The sequence below is a fragment of the Zosterops lateralis genome (assembly GCF_965231275.1).
Source record: "Zosterops lateralis genome assembly, chromosome: 1".
NCBI classification, from domain to species: Eukaryota; Metazoa; Chordata; class Aves; order Passeriformes; family Zosteropidae; genus Zosterops; species Zosterops lateralis.
Window position 1 is genome coordinate 20,046,563 of NC_139762.1, and position 22,244 is coordinate 20,068,806.

A 22,244-nucleotide genomic window follows, 5' to 3' on the forward strand; every position below is an offset into this window, starting at 1 on the left:
ATTACATGACTTTTTCTACTAGCTTTAATGCTTACATTTCTCTTGATAAAACAAACCCAAGCAATTTATTAGTGATTCATATCCCCACCCCCCACCCCCCCCCCCCCTTATTTTTTTTTTTTTTTAAGGCTAAGTACAAGAAAGGAAGGGAAGAGCTGAATAAGGAGTCTGCTGTACTTGGAAGACCCGATTTTGAACATGCTAAAGGAGTTTCAAAACTTTTAAGCCAAGTAAGATTCTCCATTATTTTGCAATGCTTTAATCCAAATATCTCATTCCTAGTAATGCAAAGAAATACTTAGATTTTTAGATGATTATCTCTAAATCCCTTGAAGGATATGTTCTCAAACTTTCCATAGAGCATCACAATGACTGGTAAATGTTGGATTCTTGAAGCAAAAATAGGAAAAATTTTGACTACAGCTTGTGTCTCGTGGAGATGGTGTATATTTATACAGATTTTCTAGGATTTCTAAAATATTAACTGTATGTAATTTATGGAGAAGTTTTGCTCCTCATTCAGTTTGGGTGGAGCCTTACCCTGTGATTAATCCCACTGAAGTAACTGAGGTCTTTTGTGTAACTGCTTGCTAATGTGAGTAATGGGATCTGAATTTGGCCTGACATGTAAACCACCCACCTTCCTTCCCCCTGAAATTGAACCTTTTATTTACTACTGTTACATATTAACCTCAAAAAAAAAAAAAAAAAAAGAAAAAAAAAAGAAAAAAAAGAATTATTTTAGTTAACTAAAAAGAAATCTGAAATGGAAATATTCCCTCTCCCTCTTAGTAATTTTCTACTCATAAGCTGTACACATAAGACTCTACTACAGATCATCCTGACATTGTAAGAACAGATTTTTCACTACTGATCTGGTTTTTTTTCTTCCCCCCCCCCGCTTTCTTTGTCTGAAATAGTTCTTTAAAAGTGCCTTGCATAATCATTGCTAGTAACCCTGTTCAGCTACACTTGGGGCTTTTGAAAACCCAGGAACTGCCCTCCAGTAAGAGGAGGGTAGTGCCCTTTGATTGGAGGAGGTTGTTTCAGCCTTCTCAGAGCCAAAAAACATCTCAAATATAAATAGTGTATATATTAGGACAGACTCAACATCAGTGATATGTAAAAAATACGTGTGATTTGATCAGATACTAAATGTCTTCCCTAGAACTAGCACAAAATGAGAATAATGTGTCATAGAGAACAGGCTGGAAAACAGTGTAGTATCTGCAGGAGGTAGAGTTTCTTTGCTGTTATCCTTAGATACCTGCTGCATGATTTCCTGTTTCACACCATTGTAAACTTTGAAGCATTATGCAAAGAGGAAAAGAAGGAAATAAATGTTTTTTATTGCTTTCTTGGTGATGTGCTCAGAATTGAAATGAGTTTGTGTTTTTCAAATAGATTTCTGTCTTCTATTTTATAATAGACCATGTTCTCATTTCTCTGCTGATGGGCAAGTCTGCTAAGACTATTTTGTGTTCAGCATTGTACAGGCTTGGAAGTCAGCCTGTACTTTCTAGAAAGAACCAGGGTGATGCTGCTCAGACCTGAGTGTCATTTACAGGAAGTGGGACTGTCATTTAGCCACACGTTCAATGGTTTTAAAAGGGTTCATATCTAAATTTAGTGTGTAATGTCCTTTATATCTACTCAATGGCTGCCTACACACTCCTGTCCTTGCAGCCTATTTCAGAATCTAGTGAGCTTGCAGCTGCCTGTTTTTGCCAATGAAACCAAACCATAACCCTTTCCAATAGCCCTCTCGGTCTTCCCAAGCCTGGTACCCATGAGACTGTGGCCAACAATCACAAGTGAAAAATATCAGCTGGATGATGGGGTCCTGCAGGCTGATGAGCCAGCTCCATGGAAGGCTTCATCAATGCACTTTTAATCTCATTTTTATTAGTTGTGCTTTTTGTCTTGGACAATGCAAGCTGCATCTGCAAATGCTTTATAATAGGGCCTCTTCACTGCCAGGAACTGGGATGGCAGCAGTTCTAGTTGAGATTCTTCTGTGGAAGGCAGCATTTATTGTGCAATTTTAACTTCTTTAGAGAGTCCAAATAGTGCAGAAGGTGTGATAGGAAGGGAGGAGAAATTGACAAAGTGTATCTTGTGTTTGGTTTATTTGTAAAGAAGATAAAGATAGACTAAACCTTGGTGGTCCAAACTCTGCATTCTCTGGCCCTGGATCCAAGTTTTGGGATCCTTTCTTGTATTGTTCTTTTCTCAGTCTATTCTGCAGTGTGTGTGAGGGTGACTGTGCTTTCAGAACAGGAGGCAGCTCCTCAGCCTGACATTCTGCCTGCAGCAGCACAGAGGGTGCAAATACTGGGCAGCTCTCAGCAGCAGGGAGGTGCACTCAGCAATTCCCCCAAGTCCTCTGGAGGGATGGCAGTGGCCATGAGTTGTCTAATGTTCTTATATATTATTTGAATCATTATAACACTTAGACACACTAATCATAAATCAAGAGCACAGAAAAATGAAGATGACCCCTGTGTCCAAAGAGCAGGGTGTGTGGGGCAGGATGAGGAATGCACCTGTGCTAGAGGAGAGAGAGAGATCTAAATATGGGTCAGTCATGTCAGTCCTCTTCATGCAAGGTTCGTGAAACAGGCTTGTAACACTTACAAGATTTAAAAAAGAGTAAAGTTAATGATCTCTTTATTGTCTCCAGACTTTCTGGCTTTTAGAGTTTCCATTTGTTTCTCAGAAAATGGGAAGATCATAAACTTTTTGTGTTGAAAGTTGATGATCTCCCTTAATTGCATGAATCTATAAGCTGCGACATCCAGAGAAATATTAGTTATTTGACCCTCACAGTAAATTTGCAAAGTTGACAATTCTGATGGATGTAATGGGAAGAGAAGATGATAACATGTTTTAATGTGGTGCATATGGGTAGGTAATTTAGGGAGTATAGAGAACAGGAGCAAGAAGAGGTCAGGCAGTGTGGGTGTAACGAAGGAGAAAGCAATCAAGGCAAGCAGGAAAGCAAACAAAGCGAAGAAAATAGTGTTAATGTTTGACTGGCACTCAAGGCTTTACAGAAATCACTGTTTTCTCTCTTTCTCCTTTCTTTCCTTTTTTATTTTTTATTTAACAAAGCTTTTGACAACAACAGCAGCAAAAATAATAGCTCCCAGAACTAGTATATTTACCCACAGCATGTGGTAACCCTTTTCTGTTGATTTTAAATGAAATTTAAAACAGAAACTGTGTTAGCCCTTGTGAAAACGTGAAGCTTGTCAATTTGCCGACTGTGCATTGTATAATTTGGGCTATTTTTTTCTATTTTTTTTTTTTTTTATTAAAACAAGCTCTTGGTCATATCCTCTTTTTGTTTTTTAATGTGTTTTGTTAGGTTTTTCAAAGAGCTACTGATATGAAGTATTCCTCTTATGGTGTTCAGTAATTGGTTTTAAGATGAATAATTTTGGATATTCATATTTGTTGCTGAATCTGGTGCTTATTGTTTTAGGGATAAAACTGTTAGTGGTAGAATGTTTTTCAAAATGCACCTTCTCTCAGATTTTCAGTAACAACCCAAAGAGCCTAGGATTTTCTCCTTCTTTCTTTGCTTTAAATTCTGCTTCTGCTTTTAGCAATGACTATTTCAATTTTGCTCTTTGTTTATGCTACATTTCCTTCAATATATATGTGCTCTGACAGGTTTTTTCCTTTTTTTAAGATGTTTTCATATGGTCACAAGGAAATGCTTTAGCTGCAAGTGTCTCCTTCATCATGGGTTCCCAGTGATTGAATGATTCAATTTTTTGTAGTTTCTTTGTAAATCTGAACAGTGGGTGATGTCATCCACTTCTGAAACTGAACACTCCCTGTGTGAACAGCTTTGAACTACAGATTTGATTTAGGAATGTTGCTGCTAAGCTTCAAAAGACACTGCTCTGTCCAGCTGCAATTCTGACTTTTATAGGTTTTGTGCAAGGCCAATGAGAAGTTTGTTTATCCAGGCCTTATTTAATTCCAGTTTGGTTTTTCAGGGATGTTGTTGTGTTAAAAGCCTGCAGAGTCTGCTCTTTCTTAAGCAGTCTTTAGAGAGCAACCTCCATGCATTTCTTTTAAATTAACCCCCACTATATAATCTCAAAAAAACCAAACAAACTTAAGACTTTAATGAAGATGGTAAATAAGTAACCATCCTTTTAAGCCCTTATTAAAGTAAAGCTCTTGGTTAATGATGAAATTTGTAGATAAGTGTCCACTAACAACTGTCAATTCTACTCCCACTTGTTTGCTCTTCCACCATATTTTAGCCTTGCTAAGACCTCCCCCGTTCTGATGGTTTAGAAATTGTATGTGGTATTTTTCTTCCTTGTTTTTATTCAGAACTCTTTCTCTCAGGCATATTTCCTCTCTTTAAACTGTATTCACCCTGTTCAAAAGGATGATAAATACTGTGTGCTTTCCTTCACCATGACTCATCCATGGGCTCGCTCTTCTTCCTTCATGCTCTCCCACTCCCAGCTTCCTTTCAAAAGGGAGAAAGAACCAGAAAAATGTTGATACAAGAGAAAGTGTACATCTATGTAGCTTTCAAAGCAACAAATTCCCTATGACAGGTCAGCTAAATGACTGCTGGAAGTGCTCTGGGGACACTGCCAGGGTTGTCTGATATTACTGTGTGGGCTCTACTTTGCCCCAGAGCAACCCGTCCGATGGGGAGGGGAGCAAAGGCAATGAGCTGAGCAGCCAGGGGAGGCAGCAGGGTCTGGAGCTGTGAGACAGCCCTACTGCACCAGAACATTTACAGTCATGGTGGCTGGGGGGCTCCTTTAATTTTGGGACCCTCCTGACACTGGCATCAGGACACGGGGCCCTGTGAGGACTGGTTTCACTGGTCCCTCTGCTGTCCTTGAGTGGCAGCAATATGATCTGAAGTGACACTAAAGAGGATGCATCACTGGAACCTCTAGATTGAAATGTCTTGCTAATTTTTTTTTAAATGGTGGCATCAAATGGCTACAGCTGGAAGATGGCAAGCCAGTTGTGAGGAGAGGTCCTTTTGGCACCAGTGCTTTCCCACTTAACAAGAATTTCAACTGCTGTGTTGTGCATTCACTCTGTGTGTGCTGTTTGTGGCCATTTGTTGGCCAGGAGAAGGCAGCCTGCAGTAGTTGGATATTTAAAGTCTTATGCTTGGTGTTGTGATGTGAGTAAAGGAGTAAAAGACAGTTTTGCTCACCCTCCTGACTTGATCTCTGGCTTTTTGAATGACATTACAGCACTGCCTGATTTTCATTAGAAGGCAAGTTTTGGATACACCTTTTAAGAGAGAAATGCCCTCTGATTTATTCCTTCACTGCTCATACAGAGCATGGATTTGCCCTTGTCTTTGTATTCAGATATATGCTTTTGCAGTTGATCCAATGCTAAGGCAAATATCAAACAGTATAAACCAGATGAATCTACCAGAAGGCAATAGACACTCTCTTCTACTGTTAGTGTGAAATATTATTAAGTTCATAATGTGTGTTCAGATAAAGTTTTTCTTTAAAAGTAACAATATTTTATAATTTCCTTACTTATAAAAATTAACCTAAGGGCTGGAATAATAATGTAGTGCTTGAACATATATGGCTAATTCCTGTTTGTGTGGCTTAGTTTTGGTTTCTTGTTATCCTGATTAATGAAATAGTGGGCATTTTGGCCAAAGATAATGAGGTTTCATGAGCTAAATGATGTTGAGGGTCTTTTGAGGCAAGGAAGAACCTTAAAGGAAAAAAATCCTCTTCCCACTAAGGCTGAGAAAAAAAAATTTGAGGATTTTTCGAGGTGGCTTAACCACTTTATCAGAAATTCATGTGGGAATAGAGAAAAAAGGAGTAGGGGAAAATCCATGTATTTATTTAGTGCAGAGCATGGTAAATTATAATGGATGTTGCATAAGCTCAGATATCAGGTGTCTGCCTAACATTCATGAAAGCAGAATAATTCAGACTGAACTTTATTCTCCTCCATTATGCCCAGCTGTTGGAAAGAAGCAGACATTTGTGCAGAGTCTCCAGATGTTTGATGATTACTCACAAAGGGAGCAAAGGAGGGAGATATACTGTTTGTTCAATTTCATATTTTCAGATTCTGAATTCAGTTTTTAAGCATGTTTTCCAGAATTTTTGTGATTTATTTAATTTTAGTGCTATTGTCTCCATATTTATGTATTGCTTATTTCCTCTTAAATGCGTTGTCATTACCCCTTTTTCTTTTGAATGAGAAGAAAAGATGGTGAAAGTGATGGCAGGCAGTCATTTAATTATGCCTTCTAGCACTGTAATGAGGTGCTTATCCCCAAGAAAGGACTATACTACAGAGGGATTCCTGAATGTCTCATGGGAAGTTTCTGGCAGAATTAAAAATAGACCTGGCAATTCTGGTGGCAATCCAGCATAGTGGGAGTGACACATGGACCTGGTGGTGGGAAGTTTGATTCTGAATTCCCACTTTCAAGTGGTTGAAAAATTTACAAGTGATTTGTTTTACAAATGTTACAATTTATACACCTTAGAATTTTTTTCATTAAAACCACAATTTTGATGTTAATTATGAATTGAATGATTCTCAGTGAATAGATTATTATTGCTAGTCAAACAGTTCTATTTTATTTGATTACTCATGTGAATCATATGCTTTTGTTTCTGTTTTCTTTTTATAAATCCTTCAGCAGCAGGAATCACATATGACAATCTTAAAATTTTAATAAAATTCAGATACATAAAACTTAATTCGAAAGCAACACAAGACTGTCACTAGGTGTGGGTAAACTGAACTTCTTTTAACTTTGCTTAAAGATTTATGAATAAAGAAATTGCATTTAATAAGCTTCTTTGTAGTCTGAATTCTCTGCCTTTTTAAAGTGCAGCATGTTAATATTAGACATGTTTGTTCTGGTGAAAGGTGAAATACAAAGAGAAGTTCAGTAAGGAAATGAAGACTCACCAGTACAATCCTCTTGACAGTGCTTCCTTCAAGCAAGCACAGATTGCATCCACCTTGGCAAGTGATGTAAGTTAATTGGCTTTGTATTTTACATGTATTTACAACCTGAATAACCTAACATTTGTTCTCAAATAGAATTTCTTTTTTCATCTTACAAATTCCTCTGAGCTACAGTCTTTGCTATACAGGGTGTAGCAGGTACAGCATATTATCCATTTCTTCCTCTGCTTCTGACAGAGGGCCTGAAGAGCTTTTCATAGCCATTTTAGATGAGATTCATCTCAGTTTTGTGTGTCAAAAGGTATGACCTCTTACTCTGACTATTTGCCTCGCACTTGGTCCCTTTTTATTCAGTAAAGAAATAAACAGATATAGATGTCAATTCTTCTCACCTGTTAGAGGTGTCTGTCTTTAGAGGAGCAAAGTGCTGTCATCTCTCCAATGGTTGTAGAAAGAGGTTACATGAACAGTTCAGATTTGGATGTCTGTCTTTTATACTTTATTCTTCTGATTGATGTTCTCAATGGTATTTTAAAATACAGCGATCACTAGGTTCAGCAATGGGTGTCTGCTGCTGGAGCCAGCCTGCAGAAACATCTATGTCAAGTGATAACACTCTTGGGATGGAATATTTAAAAGTGTGTCTAATGCTAAAAATGTGGTCTCTTCTTTGAGGCTGTGATTCCAGATAGCCAAAAGACAAGACTCCATTCTTTTTCCAGCATTTCTGAAGTGTGAGGGGAATGGCAATGCAATGGGAATAGGAAAGACTGGCTCTGGAAAGGGTACAAAGGATTATGTAATTATTTCCAAAATCTAAATGTGTTGTAATAAAATCAGTTGTAGCAGTTAAAAGGAATAGGCAAATTGAAGTGAAAAACATGATACATATGTGGAGAGGACTAAAGGTATTAGTTTAAAAGATCTCTTATCCAAGATAGGTAAGGCAGTTAGTTTTCTTCCTGCAAAGCTGGGCATACAGGTCTCAGAAGAATGGAAAATCCTACTGTTGGCTGATGGGAAGTTTCTTTCTGCTGCTTCATTAAGTGATTGTCTTTCACCTTGGGTCACCATATTGCTTATATTTGCTGTAAGCAATCTATATTGGATAAAATATCCAGGAGCCCATCCCTTTAACTGCTATATATCAAAATTTTAAATTGGACAGTGTAATTCCTCAAGCACGGAAAAAAGAATAAGAATTAAAAGTGTTTAAAATGTATAGACCCAAAGTATTGAGGAAGATACTCTTGATTTAAGTGGGAGGTGGGAAGGGAGGGAAGAGGAAAAAAGAAGAAAATTGATTCTACCCTGAAAAGTCATACAAAGTGTGATTTTGTTGTAAGTGTCCTTTTTTTGGAGGAAAAGTTTGAGTAGTTCCTAAGTACTTACTCAGCAGAATGAGTCCTATATTGTTCTTTCCTTTTCTTTGAAATAATAGTAGATGACCACCATCTAGTGGCTGGGAGAGATTGTTCAGGCAAGCACTTTATGTTTTCGCTTTCTGAATGGTCACACTGTAATACACAACTGTGAATTATTTTATTAATTTTTAGTTTGCATAACTGAATTCTTTTTCCAGGTGAACTACAAGAAAGATTTGGAAAGCCTACATGATCCAGCATCTGATCTACCAAACCTGCTGCATTTAAACCATGCTTTAAATATCAGCAAAACACAGAGTGATGTAAGTTGCCTTTGTAAGAACGACCTGAAAAATATAGCTAGTAAGGAATGTACTATGTATAGTCACGGTAGGAAACCCATTTTTGCTCTCATATGTAGTGGGCAGTAGTGTTGTAGCTGTAGATGAGGGGTGTAGTGAAGAAAAACAGTTTTTTATGAAGACATTGCATTTATTACAACAGATAATATATACTGTGGAAGAATCACACAGACTTCTGATTTTGAGTGTTTCTTCTCATGTATCTGAAAAATTGTCTATTTTTTTCTTTGTTCTAAGACCTAAAATACTTTTTTTTCTATGCAAATCTCATTTTGTCTAAGATATTGCTTTCATCTGCAAGTCTCTGTACAGAAATTACCATTATGCTAGTTTAATATTTGGGCTTTTTTAATGAACAGCCTTTGGAGTGTTAGCTGACTTTTGGGCTTCTCTGGCCAAACTTTTATGCCCTCCTAACTGTCTGAGTCTTCCTACACGGGATCAGATAACAGGCATATGCTCCATTTTGCCATGTAGCAAGACATGCCCCTTGATGGGGCTGGTGGTGTGAGAGACGATCATGGTGGGGTTTGAAATAGGAAGGAAGAGCTAGGAACCCCCTGGCTCCTGTGCTATGTTGAAGGTCCTTTCCCACCCCCAGAGCATCTGTGCTGCATGTCTGTAGGTTGGTTAGCTGCATTTGTCATCTTTACTCCAGAAAACTCAACAGGCCTGCAGAACTGCTGGGGGGAGGCACGAGTGAGTGGTGTTGGGAAGGAAGGTTGCTCTGCAGCTGGCAGGAGTTGGGTGTTTCATAGATAATGAACTCTAATGAGTAGGAGTATACTGGGTCAGCTTTTGAATCAGTGCCTCACACATACCAGGGACAATGACCTAAGAGCTTATGTTTAAAATAAAATAATCCAGCTATACTTTTTGAGAACTGAAGCTTGTTTTTTTTCTCTCTCACTCCCTCTGTGAAGCTAACACTGACTATCCCTTTTGTATGAATAATAAATGAGTCGGAGTCTTTTTTCTTCCTCCATTCTTCATGCACGTTTTGGCCCAAATCTAGTTTCCTTCTAGAGTATGGTAAGATTGGCAGTCTATTTGCTGGTTAAATGAACACCCTCAGAATGGACTTCATCAGTTTATCATCTTAGCTCTAAGGATAGAGAAACCTGGATTTTTCCTTAAGGCAGATCATATCTTGCAAACTATATTTCTTTCTTTTGTCCTGGAGGGGTTGATTCATAATGTCCATGTGCTCATCTGAGCACTCTGTAAACACTAAGCCTATAATTTTTGCATTGTCCGGATCCTGGTGGGTATTTTTATTTGGTACAAGAAGAGAAATGCTTCGCCAATCCCTAAACTCTCCACCAAATATTTGTCTTTTAAAGAAATCCCATTTTCACAGTACTTCTCAGATTTGACCTCCCTATGCCATCGCTTTTATTTAAACATGGTTTACTCTTCTGCCTTTCTCCCTCCTTTTCCAGTACATTCCTTGTGTTCTCCTTGTCTCTCCACAGCTTACACCAAATCTGTTTTGTAATCTGCCACCATTGTCAGAAACAGTCTTCCTGACTTCCCTGTGTTAACTGATTTCCAAAGACTGGTCGTATGGTCTGGTTTTTTTATTTTCTCCTTCTGAAACACAAAGCTGCTTGCTAATTGCCAGGTTTTGTTGTTTCCCTGCAGTATACCTTTCTCCATTGAACTTTATGTTTCTCATTATCTTCTACATAACATAGCTACACCTGCACCAGTGTGACAGATTGAAACCTCTATGGTTAATTAAATTCATAAACTAATATTGTTGATTGAATGAATGGGTTTGCTTATTGACCTAGAGTGTAGAAGTGTGTGCAGCTTTATGAAGCACTTATACTGTAATATCAATGCAAGGGCTGTTATACAAGTCGACTTCCATGGGAATAGATTCCATCAGTTAAGAGGAAAGCTTGATAGGCATATTTGGACATAAATAAACTGATTTTGACAGGTCAAACTCATCCTGGTTTTCTTATTTTGATGAGGAAGAAAATGACAAGGTGGAATTTTCCCTTCATACAGTATTTCCTGGTTTCACTTGGGATGGAGGTAATTTTCTTCCTAGTAGCTGGTACAGTGCCGTGTTTTGGATTTAGGATGGAAACAGAGTTGATAACACACTGATGGTTTAGTTGTTGCGGAGCAGTGCTTACACTAAGTCGGGAACTTTTCAGCTTCTCATGCAGCCCCCTGCAATTGACGTGGCTGGGAGAGGACACAGCCAGAACAGCTGACCCAAACTGGCCAAGGGGATATTCCACACCATGTAGTGTCATTCTCATTGTATAAACTAGGGGAAAGTTGGCCAGGGGTTTCTTCTCAGGGACAGGCTGAGCATTGATAGATTGGTGGCAAGTGACTTTTTTTCATTTGCATCTCTTGTGTTTTCTTTTTTTTTTTTTTTCTTGAGCTTTCTTTCTCTCTCTTTTTGTTATTTTCCTGTTATTACTGATGATGATTATGATTATTATTATTATAGATTATTTTATTTAAATTATTTAACTTATCTCAAACCACAGATTTTCTCACTTTTACCCTTCTGATTCTCTACCCCATCCCCCTGTTGTAAAGCATGTAAGAGTTGTGTGGGGCTTAGTTGCTGGCTGTGGTTAAACCATGACATATATATGTAATTCCGGTATGAACTATGGAGACACAAAGTTTGACACTTTGATATATGTAGGACAGCTAGTTTAGTGTTTTTCACATTTTAAATCTGTTCCTATTGTGGAGACTTTGAGATACTAATGAAATACAGGCAAAAAGGGGGAACTTAGATATATTTCATTTCAATGAACAGGGTGAATAAATAGAACTTAGGTGACTGAATCTGGTGTTTGTAGTTTAGGGTAATGTACAAAAAGTTACAAGTTTAGCTAATTTGATTTAATAGAAGTTTTTAAAAAAAATATTCCATTAGTTGAGGAATAGAGTAAAAGTATGAGTATCTGTAGATGGAGATAATTTTCATGTGTCTCCACTACTGAAGTGATTTTGTTGTGTGACATTTACAGTTCTTTCCACTAGGAGGCAAACCCAGACCATCGTGTGCGTTTCTTTGCACTTCAATTGTAAATAATGTTTGTTTTCTATGGAACGTAGAAACATCTGGCTTTTAGATTAGCAGGACAACCATTTTCTCTAGGAATGTACAAAACTATTTTTATCATATCCTTTTTTTTAAAATTTCATCACAACATTTTAAATTTATATTTGACAGAACTCCCCAGTTCGTAGGACTAAAATATAGTTTCTTCTATGCTTTTTCTTTCATATTTATTTTAAATAGCATTTAAATTCAAAAAAATTCTGTATTTTTTCTGTAAAAACATTATTGGAATTTCTTTGTTTAAGTATGAACATAAGAAATCATTCAAGCAAAGCAAGTGTTTCTACCATTTCAGCCTGCACACTGCAGAACAAATCCATCTCAAAGAAAATGCAGTGCTTCAAAGTTAGGTATACACAACCACAAACAAACACATCTTGCAAAGAAAAAAGTGCAGCATTTTAACAGTGATTAAATGATGCACAAAACCACATGATAGGTTTCAGTGGTGTACAGTGCAAATTCAATCAGAAGCACCCCATGAGGAGAGGAGAGGAGAGGAGAGGAGAATGTTTTTGCAGGACCCAAGGCCTAATGCAGAAGCCTGACAGGGAAAGAGAAATTCAGACATCACTATTTTTGAAGAGAAATAGAAATTAAATTACATTACTCACTATAAATGTAATATTTTGATTTGTAGCTATTTGCTTTCCTTTAAGGCTTGTGCAGACTATTCCATCATGCCCCACACTGACGGATGGAGATAAGTAATGTGTTTGCCAGGCTTAATCAAAAGAGTGTGAATGAATGAGTTCAGAAGGCTTCTCCAGGTTTCCAAACAAAGCGTATTCTCTTTGTGAGTTAGCATAAAGGAATAATTTGGTATCTTAACCCTGTGACTCTCACTGTGATTTTGCTGCCAGCTCTAAGGTCGTGGTCCCTGGTATGTTGGTGCAGGATGGGACCCTACTGAAGCAGTAGTTTTCCTTCCCTTCTTCCTTCCACAGGTACAAAAAAAAAAAAAAAAAATGCATTTGAGAGTGGTGCTTCTGAGCCTGAAAGAAAGACCTGTGGGGCCTGGCTGTGAAACAGATTCTGTTGCTGTTACAGAAAATACGTTGTTTTATGGAAACATAGCAGGGGATCCTATTAAAAAGCTGTCAACTGTTTAGACAGGTCATTTGGCCAAACCCATGCAATTAGTTTAAGGTTTGTGATTGATGCTCCTTATTTCTGTTATCTTCAAAGTTCACAATTTCTAGGTCTGAATTGTGTAGAAAAGGAATAAATGACTCCAAAAAAATTACCTTATTTAACTGCCCTATATCGCCAACAGGTTAAGTTTGGGAGAAGTCTTCCAAGTCAAAACATTGAAGGAGTATGGCTAAGACAGGATTTGTTTCTTCCCAAGGCAAGCAATCAGGTCTCATATCCTCTCAGCTGTTAACAGACTTTATTTTAATTTTCCTAGGTCAAGTACAAAGAAAATTATGAAAAATCTAAAGGCAGATCAATGCTGGAGTTTGTGGATACACCTACGTATCAAGTTTCAAAGGAGGCTCAAAAGATGCAAAGTGAGGTAAGTAAAAGTGTACTTTTTGAACAAGTAAAATTTAGATCAACAGAGAGGTTAACAGACATCTTGTACTCTGGTCAAGAAAATGTACAAAGCAGAGAGTAAATTGTGGATATGGTAGAATTTTGCTGAGTAATCTCTGCTATTCTGTAGCTCAGTTCTTGTGAATTTGTTTTTTTTTTTTTCAAAAGGCCATTGGTACTAACAGTACACACACATCATTTAGTTGAGAAGAAGCTCAAGAGGTCATCTAGATCAGAGATTAATAACTTCTTAAATTTTCACTTGACTTCCATCTTTAGGGGAGGGATGGTTCTTATGTGGGAGCAAGTGAAGCCGCAAAACCCAGTCCAACCCCGTGATTTAACTTGAACGTCCTCCTGCCTTTCCAGCCTGGGAAACTCATCAAGGAGGAAAGACTGTTCCCAGGCTCCACAACAGCACTGGCTGTCCTATATCAGACCATGTTTTTCTAATTTTTTTAAAAAAACCCTTCAAATGATGGAGATTTTGTGACTTCCCGGACAATCTAGTCCAGTGCATTACCATCCATCCTGAGTTAGATGGATACACCTGTGTCCCCATGCTGCAATTCGATTCCATTAGTTTTGCTATGTCATGGAAAACAGATGATCTCAGCCTCTTGGTAGAAACTTTAATGAGTTTTAAACCATTACCTTGTGTGCCATTTGTCTTCTTTCTCTACCAAGCAAACCGTTTCTTTCATAGATCAGGTTCAACATTCTCTTTGGACATACTGTACACATATTTTTGTCTAGAATGTATCTGTTTGTACAAATAAACTAGGTAATGAAATGCATAATGAAGTTGCTTATTAGTGTGAAATCTAATTTATGGTAGGGCTCATTTCTGGGTCTATTTACAATCTCTCTTCTGAAATATGCTTGGAATTGCATATGTATGTACCACTGATTGTTGGTTTTGCTACAATAGAAAATGTACCGCAGAGATTTTGAAGAAGGGATCAAGGGAAGACCTTCACTGGATTTAGACAAGACCCCAGAGTTCTTGCATATAAAACAAGTCACTAATCTTCTGAAAGAGGTAAAGGATTTTTATTTATTTTTCCATTGTTAAGTTGTAAATGAGCAATAAGCAGCATCACTACAAGCTGCTGAGTAACTTATAATTTTCTTGGCAGCTACATACAAATCACTTCACAAGTAAAAATTGCTTCACATCATTTTGTATTCTGAATAGTCCTGTAGTAAGGAAATTATAAAGATCAGCACACTTGATTCAGACTATCACTTCTCTTTTCAGATAGATAAAGGGGTGGAAGGAAGGATTTCCACTGGTGTCTAGATGGTAGTTTTTCCCTTTGAATAATTATTTCACATTTATGGTAGCCTGTTGTGGTTATATAGATGCCTTGAAGTCATAGAGTCACTTATAAATAGCTTAATTGAAATAATTATCTCTCATACATGTTATAGATAAAAAATAGAGAACACCAAAATTCCATAATAGAACTGTGATATTACATAAGTGCTTTAAGTCCATTTTATTAAAAGGTACAGGTTTTCTGTATGCCTACTGTTTCCTTAAGATTTGTGAAATGTTCTTCAGTTGTATGTGTCACTAAAAATTAATTGTTTTTTCCATAACTGAGAATCCTTCTACCCTTAATATCTTTATATTATTATTTATAATTGGTTTCATGTTAGGTTTTGAGTATCCTTTGGCTCTGTGGATGATAGTTACTATTTGACCGAATTTAAAAGAGCTAGAACTGCTAGAAGAGAAGGGTACAGCTGCTAGATATTGTGCCTTTGAGTCTGGGAGCCAATAATACCTTGCTTGTATTTATGGTATTAAGAATAGATTTTTTTTTTGACAAAACAAATAAAGCACATTAGAATTTAAAACTCTTGAACTTTTTTACTTTCCTTGTTCTTTATACAACTTATTCCAGTCTATGCTAGATTTCATATAGTTAAAGAAAAAAAAATCTTTTAAGGTATTTTTTTATTATTCATCCTCTAATAAATAATTTATTCTGATAAGCCTGACTGTCAGGTAGGCAAGTCTCAAGCTAGGTCTGTTTTGTACAGTGGCATTCTGTGGTGCATCTCATATATGCCTTCTCACTAGGGAAAAATGCAAATCATGCTGTCATTTCACTCAGTTAGTCTTGCTGCTCACCAAATGCCCAAAGAAGTGGGTACTGTATACACAGTTATATTGTGTGCTCTATGTGGTGGTGCTTAAATTCAATTCCAATTGGGTTTTCACTGCTCCGGTTTGGTTTTATAATTTGTGTTTTATAATTTTGTATTTATTACTATTGTTTAAGATGGCCTCTCCTTCCCTCTCCTTCTCTCCTTCCCTCAGACTCTCCTTCCCCCCCAAACCTTCCCGCCAAAACCTTGGTTGTCCTGGTAACCCTATCCCATAATAGTTGTTTACCACTTTTCTGTTAACTGTCAATCTTTAAGTTATATAACTTCCCCACCCCCTCATCATGTATTCCTCCTCCCCAAGTTACTTCTTATTAGTTCAAAAGTTCTGCATCGCCTCATTATACGATGGCAAAAGGTTGTAATTGGTCCCACGCAATCCCACCCCTGAACCCACTCAATAAAAAGCCGTGCCATTTCGAGGCCAGCGTCTCTCCTCGGAGCGCTGCCTTGGGGACACGCATCCCCTTGTTGCACCTCCTGAGAGTCCCGCCTTTCTATTCTGCGCACTATCCGCACCGTTGTCGAGTTTGCCCACGCCTCTGGCAAAGGGAGCCCCTGGATGTAGTGGCGGCAGGGCTGGCCGAGCTGCACCCATTGGAAAGCCGAACCACTGCAGCTCTACACGTTCATCTCTGAAATTTTGATGCAGCTCCCCTCCTTAGTGCTATATGCATTAAGATGTTCTCTAATTATGACCTCCTCAAGTTTTATACCTTCTTATTTAAGGAGTGAACCGTGTCTGTAAGTCAAAGGAGAAGAAAATGAGAAAATGAAAATGGTATTAATGCATAATTATATGAATTTCTAATGATTTTATATCCACATTCAAGGAACATATTCGAAACCCAAAGATTACTTAGGTAAAGTTAATTATTATCTTTCATGATTAGAAAAATTATGTATTTCTTTATAGTCAAGGATGCAGCTCAGTGTTTTTCCATAAAGGTTCGTAATAAACTTTGAATAGATACTGCATGAAACAAGAAGAAAAACCTGGAGTAAAAAATGAATTAATTGTTCAATGACTTTTTTTTTTTACTCAGTTGTCAGCTGTGTTCCAGTTCATTCTATTGACTTCCCACTTTAGAGAATTCTGCAAATATTTCACATTTTGTAACAATACAAACTTTCTTCTCTGGGACCACATTTAGAACTCCTTCAGAAGAGATAGCTGAGTTAAATAGTTCTAAATTAGAGGAAATTGTTTCCTGTTTGTTGTAGAACATGCTTCTAATGATCAAGAGAAGCATCTTTAATAATATCTGGTTTCCTTTTATTTAAATAAAGAGCTTATAGGGAGATAAAGGTGCTCACTGCTGCTTATGCAATTTAATATGTAATAAGAAGAATTAATTAATGTCTATGGAAATCCTTCTGATAAGTATTTTGTGCAATGTTCTAATTTTTTTTGCTTAAAAAAGCCTAACCCTCATATGGAGATGCAAAGAGTAATTAAAAATCCTTACAAAACTTAAAGATCTTGAACTTCAATAGGCTTACATCAACACTCTAGTAGCTGGGAAGAGCAAAAAGAACGAAATGTCTGTGGGCAGGTTCTAGTGTGCTTTGAATTTTATACAGAACATTTGGGTACTCTGGAGGCTGCACTTGCTGAATGTTGATAGGTCATACCACTGCAGTGTCTAAGAGGCACAGGAGTGATATGGTAGGAATATTGCTTCTACATTTTAATTTATCAAGAGGTTGTTTTAACAGGTCCTAGTATGGTGTTTAGGGAATCCATCCTGATTGGGATGCCGTTAATGGAATTGAGGTAAAATCTGCAGCTCGGCACATACTGGTCTGCAGAAAGAAAATGCTCCTGCAGTTAAAATATCTGTCCAGAGACAGACAAGGCCCCTAAACAGTGTGCTAGTGCTGTATAGGACACAGCTGGTTTTCAAGAGCACAAAAAAAATTGATGATGACATTAAAATATTTTTACTTTTTCAGCATTGTTCCTTTTGATTTCTCGATTTCCAATTCTATTTTAAGTCTGAAATCTGTACTTCAGCTAATTCATATTTCATAGAAATTTCAAAGAGACTCTTCAGATGTTTAATAAGTGGCATTTCTTTTCAAGATCTTGCACAAAATAAGAAGTGGTGAAATCTCTCTCTCTTTTTTTTTAATCCTTAGAAAGAGTATCGAAAAGATTTGGAAGAAGGGATGAAAGGAAAAGGAATGACAGTGTTTGAAGATACACCAGATTTGATTAGAGTGAAAAATGCAGCTCAGATACTAAATGAGGTATGTTATCCTACTCAAGGTTATTAATATCACAGAAGGTTCATTTTATGTTAAACTCAAAAGATTCTTTTTTTTTTTTTTCTTTTTTTTTTTTTTCACATAATCTACAATAAAATATGTAAGTATTGAAACTAAGGCTATTTCTGTTTTCCTTGAAAAATATAGTAAAGCTCTGGGTAAGAAAACAATGCAGGAAAAATAATTCAGATTTTCAGGCAAGTAAAAGGTCATTGGTGATTGTTAGTGGGGTGAGTAGATCCAGCATTTAGAGCTGTGCTCTGCTGAGGCTTTCCCAGCACATGGGTTCAGGTGGTCTGCCAGACTTCCAAGGCCGTCTCTGGGAAGAAACAGCAGGGCTGGAGGGTGTAGAGAGGGAGGAGGGAAGGTGAAGCTCATGCTGCATGTTATGCCTTTGGAGAATAATTTCAGAATTTTATTTATATATATGTATGTATATATATATATTTATGTGTATATATATATATAATCTATTTGATATTATGTTTCTATTTATTTATGATATATTATATATATGTTAATTCACACATGTACACACAAACACATATATCTGTATCTATATATACACATATACATAAAAAACAGAGGGAATGCCATGGATACGGCCAATTTGACCACTGTGAAGAAGTGCAGGAATACATAGCTGTAAATCCTGGGATTATCTTTTCCTTGGTGTTTATGCCATACGAAGCTTAGAGGAAACATCTGCCATCCCACCTTTAGCAGAGAGGAATTGAGGGATGATGTATTCCTACAGGTTAATTTACAATTCCTGTAAAAATAAGTGGTTTGTGAAGTAGAGAGTTGTTTTATAACATTTATTTCCACATCAGAGTGAGACAGAGATCGAAGACTGAAAATCTTTTTGCTCATGGTCTTGTAAGTGGTCAAACCATTGTATTGAGTACAAACATATATTCCTTCTTTTTCTTACTAATGTGCAACCTAAAAATAATTAACAAACAAGAAAAGTAAGGGGCATTTTAAAATTATTTGTATTGTAAGTATTTGCTTTGAAAAATAAGAGTTTTCCACAGTCAGAAACGAACTAGAATAGAAAACTGGATGATTATTACTATAGTAGTAGAAATAGCACTGGCTGAGAATATTTTTTTTAATAAAAGATCCTACAACTATTGTATATAATATTTCCATATTACTTTTGAATATACTTTGCTGATGAACAAGGAACATATCGTTGCTTGGATAAGCTGAAGATGAAATATTAATTTTGTTTTCAGGTTATTGGTTATTTATAATTTATGTTGTGGGCAAAAAGCAGCAATCACGGATGAGGACTGCCACTTGCCTAATGGCTATGGCTCAGGAAGGACCTATTAAATGAATAAATTACAACTTCCTGATCTGGAAGTTCCCTGGAAGCAATTCTGTATGGTATTAAATTTCTAACATGTAGTCTTGTCATAAATAAAATATATTCTTAAAAGTAAAATGTGTTTCAATTAGACTGGCACCAAGGTCCAACTTATTACAACATGTTCTGCAGAACTAAACTTCCCCTTTACTTTAGAGGATAACTGTAGCAAGCTGCATGGGCTGATTGCCTCCCACCCTCTGCCACATTAAAAATTCATTGATGGAGGTTTGTACATTTGTTGAATGTCTTCTAAAAGTTTTCCTCCTGTAGTTTGTTATGTGTTTTTTTCTGACAGCAGCTTACCAAGAGTCTTGAGAACTGTGGCTCTTGAAAGTTTTGACTGACTCTAGATCCTAAATTTGAGTGTCTTGTGGAAAAAAATCTACTTGTAACTCTCTGGATTTTGTGAATATCATGTAAAAATTCTATCTTCACAGAAGCAATATAAGAAAGACTTGGAAACTGAAATTAAAGGAAAAGGCATGGAAGTTGGTCCAGATACACCTGAGATAAGACGAGCCAAGAAAGCTTCTGAAATTGCAAGCATGGTCAGTACTGCTCCTGGGGCATGCTTTCCATCTGACAGAATGCAACAAATTATTGTGATTGAGAATTCCAAGTGGTGACCAATCTAGGCAGTACTGAAAACACAGATTTCTCTAAATAGCTGATCCATTTAGCTGCAAAGACTTGACAGTTGTATAGTCAGTATAAGGGGGCAAAGTTAACACTTCCCAGAACTTAGAGCTTCCTATCTCTTTTTACAGGTTGTGCTTGTTCTTCATGAGCCATGCTGGGCCTGGGATGTGTTTGGTCACTGTGGGCTCTGCTGCTTTTAGGCCTAAATAGCTACTTATTTAGGTAGGGCCAAAGGATAAACAGAGTTAGAGAGATGCTAAAGCATTGTGACCTCAGTCTTGCAAAGCAGAGGCAGAAATTCTCATGTGTCCGACTATGGCTTCCAAAAATGCAAAGACAGGTAGATGTGAAAGGCTACATCAGATTTGAAGTGAGCAGTCTGTTAAAAGAATTTTTTAACCCACCAGCAATTACAGGCATTGCATGGACAGGTTCTACAAAACTAGTGCTGTGGAATCATTAGTTATTTGGTGGTTTATGAATGCTGGTCAATGAAATTGCACAGATTAAATTGGGAAAAATTTAAGAATTTGGCTGTCAGATGTGAGTATTTCCAATGCTATTCTTTTCAGAAAGAATACAAGAAAGACTTGGAGAATGAAATAAAAGGAAAGGGAATGGAAGTGAGTTCGGATACCCTTGATATACAACGAGCCAAAAAAGCTTCTGAAATGGTCAGCCAGGTGAGTACAGAATTAATTGCTTTAAGATTACTTGGAAAGTAAAACACAATGAGATGTTAAAAACATAAAATCCTCTTGAACATTCTTAAGCTAAAAAAAGCAAGCAGTGCACAATAAAAATATTAAATTGGAGAAATTGAAGAATTTATTTTTATAGTGTGACCAGTACTATGAGAATAACTTTGAAGATAGCATGCACAGAGAGTTGTAGTATTAGTTATGGTGGTTTTTTCCTTTTAATCCTTTATTTTTTCTTCAGAAAGAATATAAAAAAGATCTGGGGACTGAAATTATAGGAAAAGAGATGCAAGTTGGTCCATATATTCCAGAAATACAGTGGATCAAAAGGGCTTCAGAAATAGCAAGCCAGGTAGACATAGTCAAAAGCTGAATATTTTAATTCTGTTTAACAATAACTACTTGACATACCCTGCTCAAAATACTTCTTCTCTAGCTCTGTAGAGACTTTCAGAGCCATACTAAATTAATTTACATGTAGTAAAATGTCTTAACTGCCTGAATCATATTTGTATTTAGGCCTGTTACACCATGTAAATTGAATTGAATTATTTATATCTACCTGTAGTTCTTTTCACATTACCTAATTACCTAGTGTTATGTTATATACATCCTGACTGTGGGGGGGAAATATATATGAGGATATATTAGGTATGAAGGTATGTTACATGCGAGGATATATTATATATATGTATATTATATAGATTTTAGTGTGAGGGCAGACAATGGTAACTGTACAGTGGAGAAGAGAGGTTTAAGTAAATACTACAGAGGGATCAGGAGGCTCATCAGCAATAAGCATCTTTTATGCAGTTTGGATATCCTTAGCCCAAAAAGCACAGACATGTTAAAATTATTTTTTCAGAAAATGTACAAAGATGAAGCAGAGAAGATGCTCTGTAACTATTCTGCTGTCCCAGACACTCCTGAGATGGAGAGGATAAGAAGTACCCAGAAAAACATCAGTTCGGTGAGTAATAGTGCTTTTCTCTTTGCTTGTAACTTCTGGTGGTTTTTTTTTTTTTTTTTAATTTTAAATAGGCTCACTTGTGCCTCAGCATAAAAATAGGGAACTTATGAGTAGAAGTCCTTTGAACCATTTCCATAATTTTCCTGGCAAAAAACTGTATCACTAATTTCTTTCAGTAAGAATAATACCCAGCTTTTCTAGGTGCGACACTGTTATTTTGAATTTCTAAACCACTTATACCACCTTGCCAAGCCACAGTTATTTTTAAATGAGGAGTTTTTTTTCTTTTTCCATCAAGCCCCAGGAAGTACTTCATTTAAAAGGAAAGAAAAAAAAATCTAAGGCTTCTTATTATACATATAAGATTTTTCATCTGTTTCCTATCATATGTACTGAGCATCAAGACTGGGTATAATAGAACAGATCAGATTTCATAAATACATATAGATATATAGTGATTTTATATTACACTGGGTATATTTTTAAATTTTATGCTAGATTTAAGTTTCAGTTTATCCCTAAATATAAATTATGAGCTTAAATTTCTAAAATTGCCCAGTTTGGGAAGTATTAAGTTTCACTTCCTTTTTGAGCCCATTAATACTACTGTTTGAAATTCTGCCTTTGCTTGTAATATGACAGAGAAGAGGAGTAAATCTAGCCTCCAGAACAAAAGGCCAGTCAGTGGCTGGTTTTTATGGCAGACTAAGTAATACCAAAGTAAAACCAAGTTATTTGAGAGAAAGGAATATAAGATACTTAAATATTTTTAA

The 22,244-nt window shown here is 36.7% G+C and overlaps 1 protein-coding gene across 9 annotated transcripts in view; it reads left to right on the forward strand.

Annotated features, from left to right (window-relative positions):
* Nucleotides 1–22,244, forward strand: part of NEBL (nebulette) — a 251,730-nt gene that overhangs the window by 183,705 nt on the left and 45,781 nt on the right. For 7 of the 9 annotated variants that reach the window (XM_083861077.1, XM_083861071.1, XM_083861074.1 and 4 more), the window contains 9 exons: nt 129–230; nt 6,922–7,029; nt 8,546–8,650; nt 13,207–13,314; nt 14,266–14,376; nt 17,655–17,765; nt 19,599–19,709; nt 20,373–20,483; nt 21,367–21,471. The exons of the other annotated variants lie outside the window; for them this stretch is intronic. In XM_083861077.1, coding sequence (XP_083717203.1) covers nt 129–230; nt 6,922–7,029; nt 8,546–8,650; nt 13,207–13,314; nt 14,266–14,376; nt 17,655–17,765; nt 19,599–19,709; nt 20,373–20,483; nt 21,367–21,471 — 972 coding nt within the window. The remainder of the gene's footprint in view (nt 1–128; nt 231–6,921; nt 7,030–8,545; nt 8,651–13,206; nt 13,315–14,265; nt 14,377–17,654; nt 17,766–19,598; nt 19,710–20,372; nt 20,484–21,366; nt 21,472–22,244) is intronic. 9 annotated transcript variants of the gene reach the window in all.